The sequence below is a fragment of the Wyeomyia smithii genome, chromosome 3, assembly GCF_029784165.1.
Source record: "Wyeomyia smithii strain HCP4-BCI-WySm-NY-G18 chromosome 3, ASM2978416v1, whole genome shotgun sequence".
NCBI lineage: Eukaryota > Metazoa > Arthropoda > Insecta > Diptera > Culicidae > Wyeomyia > Wyeomyia smithii.
The window spans coordinates 240,484,099-240,501,663 of NC_073696.1; the positions used below are offsets into that span (position 1 = coordinate 240,484,099).

The 17,565-nt window shown below is 39.5% G+C and overlaps 1 protein-coding gene across 6 annotated transcripts in view; it reads right to left on the reverse strand.

The window, feature by feature from the left end:
* The window catches only part of LOC129733355 (spectrin beta chain, non-erythrocytic 1), a 116,008-nt gene that overhangs the window by 13,541 nt on the left and 84,902 nt on the right, over nt 1-17,565 (reverse strand). For 5 of the 6 annotated variants that reach the window (XM_055695175.1, XM_055695174.1, XM_055695176.1 and 2 more), the window contains 5 exons: nt 15,835-15,951; nt 15,388-15,774; nt 10,542-15,323; nt 10,314-10,459; nt 10,094-10,156 (listed from right to left, as the gene is read on the reverse strand). In XM_055695175.1, coding sequence (XP_055551150.1) covers nt 10,094-10,156; nt 10,314-10,459; nt 10,542-15,323; nt 15,388-15,774; nt 15,835-15,951 — 5,495 coding nt within the window. The remainder of the gene's footprint in view (nt 1-10,093; nt 10,157-10,313; nt 10,460-10,541; nt 15,324-15,387; nt 15,775-15,834; nt 15,952-17,565) is intronic. The other variant, XM_055695173.1, reaches the window with a different exon arrangement.

A 17,565-nucleotide genomic window follows, 5' to 3' on the forward strand; every position in this document is an offset into this window, starting at 1 on the left:
CCATGAAAATGGGATTGCATTTGGAAATAGCTCTTGGCATTCATCGGAATTTCCACTTGTTCTATGTTATTACTTATATACACACATTCAATCATTTCTAAATTTCATTGGCGAAATAAAAAAAACACTAAAATAGCAATGTTCGTGAGTTGGTCACGAATAGTATGTTTTATTTTAAAACTTTGTCACGAAAATTATTCATGAATGTGTTGATAAAAATATGTCTCGCGGTGACAATTTAAAAGAAAAAAGAAATGTTTCTGGTTTTTCCTATAAATATCACCAAGTAAAAAATACGTAAATGTAGAAAATTTCTAACAAACCACTTTGTGACAATTACTAAAAGTTTGTATAAGGCTCTAAGCCCCGCCTTTTCGACGCTTTTTCAGCATTCCTGACCATTTACAGAACATATTCTTCATATGAATATGAATCTTCTCTTTAAGGTCACCAACATGTCATATGTGCGGACTGGGTTCCTTCAGAAGTAAATCGGCTCCCAAGACCCCAACTAGAAATGTTCCTAATCTAACAGTCGATAGGAGAGGATGCATGGTTCTATTGACGGCACCTACTCACGTCACAGGGTGTCTAGGGACATTCATTGTCATTCGAATGTTTAGCATTTTTGAAATAAATGTTTCTTTTCTCGCTTTTCAAACGTTAACAAGTAAATTTATATGGTGGTTCCAATTTATTGATTCGTTTGCCTCATGTTTAGGATATAGGATTCGATCACTTAAATCTAGTGTAAAGTTTTTCGTACAGCAAAATCACTTGCAAACGAGTGCACAATTGCAAAACTGAAGAATTAAATGAATCGGAAAAATACTTTCTCGAAGATTCATAAAGAATTAGGCTAATTGAATTAATAAATATATTAAATAATGTGATTTCAAACCGAATAGCCAAAAAGTGTCTTGAAGAAAGTTTTAATATGTTGTAAAATTGTACAATATTTTTTGCTGCAAAAAAGCAAAATTTAGGTGACACACTATTTAACACAGAATTTGCAGTAGAGATTCGATCATAGGCATGTTCGATGAACTAACTTCGTACATCGAAATCAAGAGGTGGGTCACGGAATATTTCTAGAGCTTTCTGCCAGATTTGTCAGTAAAATCAAAGATAACCTGAGCAAGTAGGTACTTCCATATTTTTCATACATTTTGAACACGACCGATTTCCGACGGTTAGAGCTGCCATCTGATGACTTAAATTCTTATAAAATTGTCACTATGAGCAAAACCGATTTATCGTGCGTAGTCCGTCATCGATCGATGAGCTGTTCAAGATTGTATACGAAAAAGGTGTAGCAGTTTGGTCAACTCGACGCTTAAGATAACATGCAGCATAATGCTATTGCCATATTTTTTGCACTTCAAAGTACGGAAAGAAAAGTGTGAAATTGACTGTCAGAGTGGGCGTTTATATTAAGGAGTTATATTAATTTCCAGGTCCCACTCTACCAAAATTTAAAGTTAAATATGTCGCAAGCCAGGTTTCAGAACCATTGGGTATATAGTCAGGTTCACCGGGGCACCCGATTTTTGCTTTATTAATAAAAAAAGCTAAAGTGAAAAGCTTTACTGTAGAGCGTGCTCATAGCGGTTATCAGGAATTTCTGATGGTACGCTTAATTTTAAATGATGCGCCGATAATTCTTGATTCTTCCGGAAAGTTCCATGTTCGAGAACCAAACATTCGTACACGTTATTATCATTTTTCGGATGGCAGCACCGTAAAGTCGTCCACATGGATACTGAAAAAAAATTGTTTCACCTTTCAGTAGTCATGTCTTGGCCTTGTCGTCAGTTGATTTTGACGTTAAGTTTACATCATATTAACAGTGTATAAATGAGTTCGACTTTTGCTCACGCGGAGCGACCATCATGTCCGATGAATTCTGCAAGAGTCAGGTATCTTGTTCTAGTCATCTTTGGTAAAATCTAGAGATCGAGTTTATTGGTAACTGACTGTTGGTCAGCACTAGAGACTGTGTTATAAAGAGATACGCAAAGAGAAAAGCAGTAAATATGGCAACCCTTTGCTAATATTTCATTTTAAACAATTCTGGCAACCACATTTATTTTCGCATGACTTTTCATACGCACAAGAAAGTGTAATGAAATTTCGAAACTTTGTAAGGATATATTACTGAGTTTCAGTGCTTGTTCATACGATTATAATAATTTCCAATGCATCACTCATAACATGAGCATGACGAACACATTTTTCGTTGAAACCATAATTGCACGTGATTCACAGAATTTAAACTGATCGCAACACACATTCTATACGAAAAGTAACACGCATGAGTTTGTTTACTTTGCACACTTGGAGCCTCGATTTGACGGTTCACTTGGAGTTTTCGACCTCACTCTTTGCGTATCTGTTCATAACACCGTCTGTAGTCAGCACTAACATTTTATTTTTGAACGTAGGGCTCACGTAATCAAATAATCGATTATCTCGATTAATCGAATATCTCGTGTCAGCTAATCGAGTCCGATTAGCGGGCACAAACAAAATAATCGATTAACAATTAATCGATTAGTTGAAAAAATCGGACATCACTAAGTGCATTGAGTGCCAGTACTAAAACATTACAGCAACGGTGTAAGCGAGATCGACTGGAGAGCGTGTGAGTTCTGCGCGCTAAAGCTAAAGGTTCTACGGGAGATTTGTCTATTTCGATTCTGCTTTGCGCTCCTGCTCCGATTCTACAGCATACAACACTATACCGATCGTAAACGGAGAGCGTGAGAAGGTTTGGTAAATTACATCGACTCTGGTAAGCGACTTTATTTTTCTCTTTTGTGACTCGTTAGGGTGACTCTACTTTTCATTAGTGCTGCAGATTTGGTTGAAATGGCTTCGAACATTGTCGGTTCGATTGAGCCCTACGTCCCTGGTGCTTCATTCACCAATTATGATGAGCGGTTAGGGTTCGTATTTCAGTACAATAATGTACCGGAGAGCTCACAGAAAGCCTTATTCATAACGCTTAGCGGACCAGCAGTGTTTGAGGAACTCAAACTGCTGTATCCGGCGAGAGACTTATCCACCTTGCAATACGCTGAGATAATTAAGAAATTAAAAGAACGTTTTGATAAAAAAGAATCAGATCTTATACAACGATTTAAATTTTATAATCGCGTTCAAGGGGAGGATGAGTCCGCAGTAAATTTTGTCTTGGCTGTTAAGCTTCAAGCGCAATTCTGCGAGTTTGGAGAATTTAAGGATACCGCGATTAGGGACAAGCTTTTGATGGGAGTTTTCAACAAAGATTTACAGCAGAAAATGTTAAGCGAGGAAAATTTGACGTTGGCTTCGGCGGAGCGCATGTTAGTGAATTGGGAGTTGGCAGGATCGAGAGCAAGAATGATAAGTGGTAGAACAGAACAGGTGGCTTCGGTAAAAAACAGATTGGGTAGGCGAGATGAATATTTGAACGAACGAAATGGTAGAAATAGAAGCAGAAGTAGTAGTAGGTCAGGTTTTCACATGAGAAATAGAAGCAGGAGTAATAAAAGAGATAGAAGTAGGAGCAGATCGAAAAAAATATAATTACAACAAACCGGTAGTCTCTTGCTATTTTTGTGGAAAACCAGGACATATTTTGAAGAGATGCTTCAAATACATCAACAGTAAACGCAAACCAACTGTTCGTTTTGCCGATGAGCCGCAACCAGGCACTAGCGCTGAATCTAACTTGGAACAATTGTTTAGCAGATTCAAGCCAATGTTGGACGATTCTTCAGATGACTCAGGTGAATTCACATGTATGATGGTTTCAAACAAAACAAATTTTAATGAGCCCTGTTTGATTGATGTAAAAATTCAAGATCGTTTTGTTAAAATGGAGGTTGACTGTGGTTCGTCAATCACTCTTATGGGAAAGCGTTTATATGCAAAATTTTTTGATTTACCATTAGAAAAATGTGAGAAGAAATTGGTCGTTGTAAATGGGGCTGAATTATCGATTTTGGGCAAAGCTTTGGTTGATGTTGAAATTAATGGTGTTCATAGGCGTTTGGAATTGATTATTTTAGACAGTCAGAATGATTTTCTTCCTTTGTTAGGGCGCAGCTGGTTGGATATGTTTTATTCTGATTGGAGAAAATCCTTTAAAAAATTTTCCGCCATAAACAATGTTGGTACCATAAACCAGAGGGATAAAACAATTTCAAATATTAAAAGGCAATATCCTAATGTTTTTCTTAAAGATTTTTCATCTCCTATTGTTGGGTACGAGGCAGATTTGGTGCTGAAAGAGGATACACCTATATTTAAAAGGGCTTATGATGTGCCATACAGGCAAGACAAGGTCGTAGAGCATTTAGAGATGATAGAACAGCAAAAATTATAACACCAATTAAGACTAGTGAGTGGGCCTCCCCTGTAGTAGTAGTGATTGGCTTTGTCAAAGAATTCCAGGAGATTTGTAGTAATCAATACAATTAAGGGTTTGTTTACTTATAATCGTTTACCCCAGGGAGCATCGTCCAGCGCGGCAATTTTTCAACAGGTAATGGAGCAGGTTTTGGCTGGTTTAGAGAATGTCTCGGTTTACCTTGATGATGTTTTAATTGCTGGAGTTGATTTAGATGATTGTCATAAAAAACTTTATACCGTATTGGATCGACTAAACAAGGCAAACATTAAGGTGAACTGGAAAAAGTGTTCGTTTTTCGTATCAAATGTGCCTTATTTGGGACACATTATAACTGATAAGGGGCTGCTTCCTAGTCCTGATCAAATTTCTACTATTAGTAAAGCAGCCACCCCAAAAAATGTTACGGAGCTAAAAGCTTTTTTGGGCCTTATTAATTATTATGGCAAATTTGTTCCACATTTGTCCTCTAAACTTTTTTGTCTGTATCAGCTACTTAAAAAAGACGTAAAATTTGAGTGGGATAAAAAATGCGAAGAGGCTTTCGTTGATAGTAAAAAGGCTTTGTTGGATGCAAATATTTTAGAATATTACGATCCAAAGAAATCAATTTTAGTTGTGACAGATGCATCAGGATATGGACTAGGTGGAGTTATGGCGCACATGGTTAACGGTGTAGAAAAACCAGTTTGTTTCACTTCTTTCTCTCTAAACAAAGCACAACGTTCTTACCCGATCCTACATTTAGAGGCTTTGGCTTTAGTAAGCACAATCAAAAAATTTCACATTTTTTTATATGGTCAGAGTTTTACGGTGTACACAGATCATAAACCTTTGGTTAGAATCTTTGGGAGATCTGGTAAAAACGCGATTTATGTAACTAGATTACAACGGTATATTTTGGAGTTGTCAATTTATGACTTTAATATATGTTACAGACCATCTGCTCTAATGGGTAATGCAGATTTTTGCTCGCGTTTTCCTCTTGACTTAGGTACTCCTGAAGAATATGACAGAGAATTCGTTAAAAGCATAAATTTTTCTCAGGAAGTTTCCGTAAATTATACCAAGATTGCCAAGGAAACGAGTCGTGATGTGTTTTTACAACGAATTATCAATTATTACCAGAATGGTAATAATTGAAGAAGATAGACAAGGAATTATTAAATGTCCACTCTAATAGACACGACTTAGAACTGATTGACGGGTGTCTGATCTTCCAGGACAGAGTTGTATTCCAAGAAGCATGCATAGAGATATTTTAAAACTGTTACATGTAAACCATTCAGGTGTCGTGAAAATGAAGCAGATGGCTCGTAGGTCTGTGTACTGGTTTGGTATCAACGCAGCTATAGAGGCTTTCGTCCAAGCATGTGTATCGTGTAATAAGATGGCAATAGTTCCCAAAAGCAAGACACAAACACATTGGGTTCCTTCGGTTCGTCCGTTTAGTAGAATACATGCCGATTTTTTTTAATTTCGGTCAAAAGATATTTTTGTTAATTGTTGACAGGTATTCTAAATGGATCGAAGTAGAATGGATGCGTAATGGAACTGATGCAAGCAAGGTTATTAGGAAATTTGTTTCTCTTTTTGCAAGATTTGGTCTTCCGGATGTGGCAGTGACGGATGGTGGTCCACCCTTTAATTCGTCTGTTTTTGTATCATTTTTGGAAAGGCAAGGAATAGTAGTCATGAAAAGCCCTCCTTACAATCCCTCTAGTAACGGGCAAGCCGAAAGGTTGGTAAGGATTGTTAAGGAAGTGTTCAAAAGGTTCCTGTTTGATGAAGATGTTAGGCAGATGGATACGGAGGATCAGATTAACTGGTTTCTGATAAATTATAGAAATTCTTGCTTGCCAAAGGATGGAACTTTTCTATCAGAGAAAATATTTACATATACACCAAAGATTTTATTGGATTTGAATAATCCAAAGAAAATAAATAAACCAAAGATTAATGACGATTCTTTTGATGATAGAAAAATACACAAACAAATTTGGTTGATCCAATTGCTCGATTGAAGTTAGGAGATAACATTTGGTACATAAATCATAATATTAAAGACTCTTCCAGATGGGTAGAAGCAAAATTCATTAAACAGTGTTCTCCTACAATTTTCCAGATCAGTATTGGAAACGTGGTGCTAAAGGCGCATCGCGAGCAATTGAAGGTCCCAAGAACAACTAGTGTAAGGCATAATTTGACTGTTCCGTGCAGGAGGACCTGCAAACGTGAAAGATCCACTTCAGGTTGCGAGTTCTTTGGTTTCTCTGACGAAGTATTAGAGAACGACCTTAAGAGATTGCGGATGGATGATGGTACTAATAGCGCAGCAGGATCATCGGCTCCGAGACGGTCAGAAAGAATTAAGTACAGAAGAGAGAACATAAAGGTAAAACAAAAACAAAAATAAAAGTTAAAAAGCTAAACTGAATGATTTTGGTGATGTGTGTCAAAGGACACAAATGAAAGAAAAAAATAAAATTAATTGTTAATGAAAAGATATAGGTGTCAACGGGCACTATCTGAAAATAAAATAAATTGGTTAGAAAAAGATATCGGTGTCAATGGACGCTATCTGAAAAATAAAAATTAAAATCATTAAACAATTATATCTATTAGCATATTTTACAAAAAAATATTGTATTATAAATAAGAGTGTCAATGGACACATTCTGAAAATTAGAATTGTATATTGTGTCAATGGACACATTTTGGAAATGGAACAAATTTTACAAATTAGAGCGTTAAAGAACGCAATTCAAATTAAATACAAAAATTATATAAATTATATTTTTTTTTAATTATTTGCATTGTAAATGTATTCAAAATCTAAAAGAGGAAGAATTGTGGTGTACGGAAAAAGACCAAGTCAAAGGCTAAGGCCGATCAGAATTTTGATTATGTAAAATGTACAGCGTGTTTACCAACACGCGCGAAAGCAATGCAAATAAATACCGCTGAGCTGGGCTCGAGCGGCAGAAGATTCTTGATACAGTTCGTTGATCTCTGATCCGAAATCTTTAGAGTCCACTGACCTTATTTTACCTAGTAGTGATATATTAAACTATCGAGAATACATGATGAGATATTCGCATTTTTCTAGAAAAATAACGTGATTTTCACAGCAGTTTTTCTCTTGCCAACAGATTTAGGATTAAAATCCAAATAATTCGTTTTGTAGTGCAACTCAAGAGCTTTCATTAGATATAATAAAAAAATGCGCCGTTATGAAGATGCCTGAGAAAATCCATTTTTTCTATAACATGTTATTGGCCATCATTTCGAACCCATTGTGCGAGAAGCGAAACTCCGTTTTGTGTCATTGTTCTTCCATTGAGCTATAATTTTCAGGTTATGTTTGTTTATGCACTAATGCAATAGTTTGCAAAATTTGAAAGGAGAAGGGGTTTGTGGGGTAAACAGGCTCTTCAAAATCTCATATTTAGAAACTGCTCAAATCGTAAAACAATTACTCTCGGCTTTCATTCGAAGTTACACGATGGAATGAGAGGTTATTTTTGGAGCCAACAAGAGAATGAACGAATGTCAACAAAGCCACGTGATACTTTTTGTTAAGCCTTTTTTTAATGTGCCCTTTAAAGAATTAAATTACAATTAGAAAGAAATTTCACCGGAAGATGCTCATAAAGGAATGATTTCACAAGTACACCCTTCTGCAGGAATTAGGCAATTCAAACCGGAAATGTATTTATCGGTAGAACAAATAAAATCGTTTTTCGCTCACTTTTCTACGTTATATAGGCAAAATAAGCTTGAGCTAATACAGACAGTCTGTATAAAATAAACAGAAGGTTGAGTTCCGGATCGGAATGTAGCACCAAGGCTTTGCTTTTTTTAAGCTTGAGCTAATACAAGTTAGTAAAGATAAAGCATTGATGTATGTACGAGAACGTCATGAATATTGGTTGGTAATAATGAATCAATCAATTCTCAAACATTGATTTTCATAAGGTTTTTGCTGATACCAGAGCCACAAGAAAAAATGCATTCTTTGAAAATGCATTGAGTGCAATGGGGTCCTAAAGTTTTAAACGGTTTTCTGATTTTTATATATCAGCTGGAAGAGTGCAATTTTCTGAGCAAAACGTGATTATTAAAAAATGTTTATTATTTTCCTTTGATTTTTAAATGAAGGATAAAAATCTGCTCGAAATGCCTTAAATGACAGTTCTCTCATATACCGCACATGGGCGAAACGTCATCTAAGACCATTCGAGCAGTTTTTCTATTTTTCATTTAAAAATCGAAGAAAAACGATAAACGTTTTTTGAAAATCACGTTTTGCTCAGGAAACGCGACTTTTTCAAATGATATATAAAAACCGGTATAGCTTTAGGACCCAATTACTAGTATGCTAGACGAGTGCTTAGATTATGATAATACAGATTTAAAATAAAGATAATGAAATATAGATTTTATTTGGTTTTATACTATATTCGACCCCTTGGTTATTGAATTATCCAAAGGCCATATTAAAAAAAAAGTTCAACAAAACGTATCGCAAGGCTTTGTTGGCTTTCATTCTACCTCTGTTAGCTCCAAAAATAACCTCTCATTTCATCGTGTAGCTTCGGGAATAAGCCGACTTTACGGTTTGAGCAGTTTCTGAATACAAGAATTGGAAGAGCCGGTTTCTGCAAACTTTTGCATTAGTGCATTAGTGCATAAAGAACAAGGACACAAAACCGGAGTTTCGCTTCTCGCACAATGGGTTCGATATGATGGTCAATAACATGTTCTAGAAAAAAATGGATTTTCTCAGGCATCTTTATAACGGCGCATTTTTTGAATATATTTAATGAAAGCTCTTGAGTTGCACTACAAAACGTATTATTTGGATTTTAATCCTAGATCTGTTGGCAAGAGAAAAACTGCTGTGAAAATCGCCTTATTTTTTTAGAAAAATGCGAATATCTCATCATGTATTCTCGATAGCAACTTCCAATAACCCTCATTTTGTTGCGTTTATAGAGTAGAATAAACATGCCAATTTTCATGACAAGCGATGCAGTTTACACAAAGTTATAACAGTTTTACGTTTTTAGCAATTTTTGGACATCAATTTTCGACGTGCATTTTTACCCCACTTACCCCTTTTTAAAAAATCTGACATTATGCAAAACATTGTTCTATTATATAGATAAACAAACTCTGGAAGTTTCGGTCCAATCGGAGAACCTCGAAACAAGACCTAGTTGCGGTCTCCGCAAACTGGCTCTTAAGAACACAGCGAAAGCATCAATGTAGAGAGTGTCTTTTCTTGTTTTCTTACTCAAGTAGAGAAAAGGCAACTGTTTGCTATTTTTTTTCTTATAACTAGTGATGTCGAAAAATGATCATTTAGAAAACTATTTCTTAGTATTAAGCTCATGAAACTCGAGAATTTAACAACGATCTTATTATTTATTGTGGATACAAATGTAAAATGATTTGATAAGAATGTGTTTGTGCCGATTGTTGCGTAATTTATCTAGCAATTAACCGATGATATGACTGATATTTAGCGATAATGAGTTGGAAGTATTCAACATTTACATTTAACTACTCAACAACGTCTAGACGATGGAAGCAATCTGCTAGGTTATGGTCGAATAACGCTACTGAACAACGATCTAGCCCAAACCGAAACGACACATGTCGGGATACCACAGCAAAAATTGCGGACATTACCAAATCTGATCGAGGTTTTCAACGACATCCAGCTGGGCCTCGGTGTAAACTGGTTGCTTTCCGCTAATGGCACATTTTAGTTCAAAGAAAACAGTTTAAACAGACATTCCCGATAGCATGCAGTAATAGAGGATAAAATAGGTAAAGAAATAGAAAAAGACAGAAAAGGCATAGAGAATCTATCCTGCTAAAGAGGCTGCTACACGCAATAGACACTTACCTCAACTGTTCCTGTCGTTTCTCGATATCCGCAGCGTACGGACTGTCACTGCCGATGAGCTTCTTTGCGAACTCCTCACACTGGTTGAATCGCTCGGCTCCGACTTCAATGCGGTGCTTCAAGTCGTCAAATTTGTTTTTCAATATCTGCAGAGGAAAATAAATAATAACAGAAAAAAAAAAATAATAAATGACCATCTCGGAAACAATCAAATTATTCGACACTCACCAGTAAATGTTCATAATCATGACCGTAGTCCTCCGAATTGACGGCCTGTTCCTGTTCTTTGATCCATTGCTCCAGATCGGTCGATTCCATGAAGTACTCATGACGGTACAGACTTTCCATAAGACGCAGCTGTCGCTGGGCTGCCAATTTTTGCAGGGACTTCAGCATCTTCTCGATCAGTTGTTGCTTGGCAGCAATCATTTTGCTATCCGGATGCTTGGAGGATACCATGGCCGAAGCTGCGTGGCCCATCTCCGATACAATCCCAGAATAGGTATCCAATTCCAGCTCTATTGTTTTATGCTTGGTTAGCAGTTTGGTTGCTGCATCGCGGTCACGTCCATAATCGGTCGATCGCAGCACGTTGTTGCGCTCCCCGAGCCAAGTTTCGATTTCACCCGCTTCTGAAAGATATTGCTGAGCTTTGAGCGAAAGTTCAAGTTTTTTCGATCGTTCAGTAGCTTTGTCTTGGAGGTCATGCCAGGCATGTTCTAAATTATTGCAAAGTTCTTTAACTTTCACCTTCTCCGGGTGGTTTTGATTAATCAGGTTTTCCGCTGATGTCAGTGTTTTGTTTATCATAGGTTGATGACCTTCAATTTCTGCTTCCAGCTTCTTGTGCTTTTTGTATAGGCTTTGAGCCTGATGTAAGTTTTGACCAATCACTTCCGAACTGGCAGCCGGAAGATGTTCATTGATCCATTGCAGCTCAGCATCCAGTTCGAAAACGAATTTATGGAAACGCAGGCTTTCTTCCAAAGCTTCTCGTCGTTTAGCGGCCGGACCTTTCAGGTTTGCGAACAGATTCTGTAGTTTCTTCGTTTCGTTTTTAATGTTGTTGGCATCGAAGTGGCCCTCATGAGCCATATCTTCTCCCGAGGTTACCAACTCGGCTACCTTCTGCTCCCACATACTGATGTCATCTTCCAAAATTTGATGCTTATTCATCAAGTCCTTACAGCTGCGCAAATCACTACCAACTTGCTTACTTTGTAATGCTACATCTAATTCATCCAGTTTGCTCTTAGCATCCTCAATGCTTCGGTTATGCTCGCGCTGCAAAGACGCCTGCTCCAACCGTTTTCCTTTCTCTAGTGAAGACGAATTCAATTCTTTCCACTTTTGATTAACCACAGCTAACATTTGCGTTACCTCTTCGGCACGATTGTTTGTCTTAATCAGTGCATCACCCTCTTTATTCACTGTACGTAATTGTCCTTCGTTGGCGCGAAGCTCTCGCTCAAAAGCTCTGTGCTTTTGTAGTTTTCTTGGGAGGTTTGTCAAATCCTTGTAGCTTTCATCCCCTGCTATTCTTGCCTTATCTGTCAACCACGCGTTCAAATCTTCTACGTCGGCGCAGAATTTCTGGAAGTCCTTGGATGCTTGCAGAGCGTTACGTCGTTTCTGGGCGAGATTTTTCACCTTTGCTCTGCGATCGAGTACCTGATTGCGACGATCGGCTATGTATTTCGAATCGTAATGATTGTTCCGAATCAACTTATCGGCTCCTTCCGAAAAGTTCTTTAAAATTTTATCCTGCGCACCAAGAGTATTTTCGAAATCGGTGTGTCGTTTCAGAATTGCCTCTACATCATCCAGCGAATCCCCCAGATCGTCATACTCGAGGTATGCTTCGTGACTTTTTGTTGTGGCATCAATCTTATCGGCTTCGCGATTGAAGATTTGCAACTCGATACATTGCTGTAGCTTCCACTCCTTTGTTTGCCATCCCGCATGTAGAGCTTGCTGTTCGGTAGCTAGTTTGTTTATCATTTCTGGAACTTCAACCAGATTTGGATTACGCTGTTGCAGCTGGTTACCCAATTGCGCCAGCTGCTGGAACTCATCGTCGTGGGCTTTAATTTCTTCAGCTAAATCGTTATGTTTTTTCAGTAGATTCTCCGCTGTTTCCACATCCCTTGCCGTTTCTTCAGCGTTCAGCTGATTGTGGACACCTTCGATCCAGCTGAGCAAGGCCTTTGTGCTGTTAGTGAAAATTTGCTGTCCAACGGCGTTTTCCAAGCGAGATCGACGTTCTTTCGCCTTTTCTTGAACTTTCTTCCAAAGCCCTTGGATGTCTTTCTGTTTATCGGTAACGTTATCTCGTTCGGAGGGATATGAATTCTTTACAGTGTTTCCTAAAAGATTAACCCTGCTAACTTTTTCCTGGACAGGAGCCAGTTCTCGTTCGAGATTTTCGTGCCGTCTCTGCAGAGCCTGTACAGTTTTAAGATCAGGCCCAACCTCAGCGTTGTCTAGTTGCGTCATTTTTTCATTCATCCAATCGATTGCTTCCTCACAGGTACGATTAAATAGCTCCACACTCGATGCGCCCTCCAAATTCTTTTCTTTCTGACCCTTCAGGTAGTTCAAATGTTCCCACATTTGGTGAATCTGTCGCTGGCGTGCTTTGACTTTATCAAGCTGAGAATGACCCTGACGAACGAAATCTTCAACGTCAGAGTCGATTGCTTCCACTCGCTTCGAAGAAGCCGACAAATCTGTAAGGAAGGTTTCAAACTTCCTTTTGGCGGTTTCCACATTGTCCTTCGGATCATCCGTTCGAAGCATCTTTTCCTTGTCTTTGATCCACTTTTCGAAATCGTCACATTCTCGATAGAAGCGGAACAGACAAATAGAGTCCTCCAGCAGAGCTCGCCTTCTTTCGGCTAGTTCCTGCAGCTGGTCGTAAGTACTGTTGATATGCTTTTGTCGCTTATCGACACTATCGTTACTGTCGATCGACTCATCTCCATCGGTGCGTCGTTTAACTAGCGGTTTTGCTTGACTGATCTTTGCTGGACGAACTCGCTTCACTGGGACGACCTGCTTGACCAAAATTGTCTTTTTAACCTTCTGCATTACCTTCACTTTTTCCGCTTTGCGGATCAGACAAGGAACCGGGCGTGCCTCGATCTCTTTAACATAGTTAGCAGGCACGAAACCCTCTACTCCATCCAACTTACGCACGTTCCACCAGTCAGGGTTTGTCCTGTTCTGGAGAATCATTACTTCGCCTTTTGCCATCTTCATACCCTGACCGTCGAAAGGATAGAGGGCACGCACATGGGGCAGTAGCTTGTTTTCTGTTACGGTCTTATGCTCTAACCGCTCAACGGGTTCCTCTTCCCATACCTCTTTCGGAACCAGGCGCGTCTCGTTTACCCACTCTTCTTGTTCTAATTCCTGAGCAGGTTCTGGCTCGGGTGATAAGTCCAGTGTGCATATACCGGCTTTGATGAGTTTATCAGCTTGTTGATTTAAATTTAGTATGTCTCCTGAGTAGGCATTGAGTTCACCCTGAAGATCCCGATGACGTTGAAGTAAAGCTTGAGCGGATGGCTCATCAACACCGTAGTCGTCCGATGCAACTAGAGCCATCTTTTCATTCAGCCACGAATCAGCTTCGTTAGCATCGGCATAGAATTGGTAGGCCTCGGCAGCGTCGTCAAGCTGCCGTTTGCGTACATCAACCAAATCCTCCAACGCCTTCCAATGCTCTCGAAGCGAATCGATTTTAGCTTGCACATCGCTCCGTCTCGGATGTTTGTCGGTGATCAATTTTCTTCCAGCTTCCTTGATTTGAACCGTTTTCGGTTTACGAACTTTCATTTCGTCTTCTAAGGCCTTGTGTTTTTGTTGAAGGGAAACAACTGCCCGCAAATCTTTCGCTGTGATTGCGGCCTTGCATATGCGCTGTTTGTCCACCAACCAGCCTTCTTCATTCTCGTGATCTTCCACGAACTGGTAGAAATCACGAGCTTCGTCTAGTCGAGCTCTACGCTCCGTGCTGCAGCCCTGCAGTTCTTGATAAGATTTGGCCAATTCCGCTAGCTTATGATCAATCTGACTGGTATCTTTGTGGCCGGACCTTTTGAAAGCTTCGCCTTGTCGTATATATCTCCGCTGGGTTTCACCCAGCGTTGTGACTTGGAGCTCAAGCAGAGAATGCGCCTGCAAGAGCTCCTCAACTCCCAACAAATGTGGGCCGACATCTTCTGATGCGAACTGAGCTTTCAGTGCCTTGATCGTACCCATTGTGGCGTCTATTTCTCGTAGTAGATTCAGCAGTCCACTCAACTGCGATAGTTTATTCTTATGGTTCTCCAATAGTTCCAACAGCTCTTTCCATTTTGTGATCACTTCAGTTTCTCGCGCCTTGACTCGATCCTTTCCGTGATAGTTTTCGTTGTGTAGTTCATTGCACATGTCCGTTAGATCGTTGAATCGATCCGATCGCGCGAGGATATCGGCAGATATTGCTTCGTGTTTTTTGACGGTTGCGTCCACCTGGCGCAGATTGGCACCGTATCGTGGGTCCGACAGTACCTGAATCATTTCGTTCAGGTAACCTTCGCGTAATACTGACTTTTTCTCGAACTTATAATTCAACTGTTCCAGTTTCTCTTGCCTCAGAAGCTCATCGCGGAGTGCAACCTCCCGATTGTGTTCGGCGTTTTCTAGTGCTCGCCAGGCTTTTTCGATATCGTTGATCATCTTACCGTCCTGGGGAGTATAGTGCGGTTGGTTGAGTGATTTCAGCAGGGTGTTCACATGGAAGTATAAGGCCTCGATTTCCGAGCGTTCCTTATACTTGGGTGGTTTTTCGATCGTGCGGTATTCTTTGAAAGCGAGCAGCTCACGCTGAATGCCTTCTACCGAGTTGGGAAAGTTGCGCTTTTCCAGCTCCGCTGTCTTAGTCCGAATCCAGCTCAGCAGGTCGGTGATGAGGTTTTCGAACTGTACCTTTTTCTTGTCGGCGTCCATTAGTTTGTTGACAATCTGTGGGTTTGGATAATTTTTAAATTAATTACGATTTAAAAAAGTAACTATAATGATTACTTACGTTGGCAATACGCTTACCACCCTTCTGTTCGTTTTTCATCCGAGCAAACGTGTGATAATAGCTGGCCACATACGTTAGGATCGATTTCTCGTCCGGTCGGGTTGTGTCGATATCTTCAGCATCCAGTAGCCGTGGAATGCCGAGCTCCCGATCAGCCACCTCGAAGGCATGATTAAGGTTCTCAATGTTCCGTCCCGGCGGTAGGCTGTTATAGTCGAATAGATCCGGACGGTGCGAGTGGATGAGCGCGTTGAAACCCAACCCGGATCGCCACGAGTTGGTAAAGTCGGTGATGTGTACATTCTGGTAGCCCTGGGTCTTGCGCTGGCACCACAGCAGCAGGGCGTCTTTGGCGGATTTCTTTTCCGATGATTCATTTTCCTCGTCCTGAATGATCGATGAAGTAAGTTATAGATACTCTTTATCGGTGAAATTACTGATATTTACCACATCGATTTCGATTTCCTGTATTTGAAACCGTAGAATAATCGTCCATATAAGACCGAGGATAAGCCGTGGATTGTGGTCGACAATGTCTTCCGCTCCGATGGATTCCAAGCGAACCTGTAATCAAAACAGAGGGTAAAAACAGTTTATATTTTATTAGCATAAGCCTTATGTTTATTTCCAATTCAAGAAAATGAAAGAAATATTCAACAACAGTCAACAAGTTCAAAACTGGTTGGATATGGCATCGACTTCCTCTATAAAAACACCACATTTTGTGTTAGGCGTGAGTCATCTTGTTTTGCACAGAGTCCTTCATTTTTTCAACCTTGAAAAATTTTTTCGATTTACAATAGTTTTAGATCGTCTGTACCTTGACATGAAAAATCCACGTTCAAGAGTTGTTTAAAATAAACAAGTTGCACACGGCAAGCTTTTATTGAAAGTAGACCAGGTTAACCGTTTCATTCATACTAAACTGCTACTACCAGTTCTTGGCCGTCCAGATAAACCCGCAGTGTGTCTTCTGCTGCGGATCCGCTACCTACGCTATTGGCCAGCAGGCCGAGAAAGGTGCGGCAGATACAAACAGTTACACTTTTCATTATTCAATTCGCAATGATTTTTAAATCTCCATCTTCGTTCTCCTCCGCTTTCGCTGATTTGCGGACTTGTGTGTGGCGGTGCACATTCGATCGCCGGGAATCAACAACCCAAAGCGAAAACGCGATTCGATCGGAATAAATAAAATATACCTACACAGCGGCAGGAGACGAAACGCAGAGACCAAAAAACGACTTCAATATGTTGCCCACATACGAAACCGATAGAAGCATATAAAGTTGAAATTATGCACGATCGGTCAAGTTATGGGATGAAGTGATGGGAAAATTATGAATGCAACGTAGCCACATTTGACATTTCAACTCTCAAACTTTTCAACTTTTCAACGCTCAAATAGAATCGAAACTAATCGGAATAATTTACTCTAGTGAAAATTTACTTTATACATATTATATAAAGTTTATGTTCATGTTAATTAGGATGATGATGTTACCCATGATTGAAGATTATATCCGACGTTAAAATCCATAAAACGACGAAAAATTATGGAAAGGTATTACAGAACAAAAAAATATGAAATATGAACAAACAAGATAACCAGAATGAGAAAGCTGGGCATTTGTTGAAATCAATGTACGTAGAGAGAAAGGGAAATATTTATTTCCTAAAGCCAACCCGGGTAAACATACACAGTGCTTTTTAACCTTTTGTAGTTCATGCACAGCAACACATCGTTAACAGCAAACAGATAACACCCAGGCCCTCCTTGCTATCTTTAGAATTGATAAAAAAAAAAGATTTTTGAAAATATTGAAGATCGGGTAACCAACCCTGGTGGGACTGCTGATCGCATGCTGACCAGGGCAGGGCCTTCTTGGGATCAACACCAACGGAAGCGTTCTAGGTAACGCAGAGTGCATCCCAAATCCTAGTAGTGCCCGGGACTTTAGTGGGGTTGGTCGCTGGCCTTGCAAGCTCACACCGATGTTAATTACGGACTAACGATTAGGTACTTGGAACATAGAACTGCCGATCTCTCAACTTTTTTGGAAATGCCCGTGTGCTTTTCGAGGAATTGAAGATCCGTCAATTCAACATCGTAGCGCTGCAGGAGGTATGCTGGAAAAGGACGATGGTGCGTACGTACGAGGATGGTCATACTTGTAA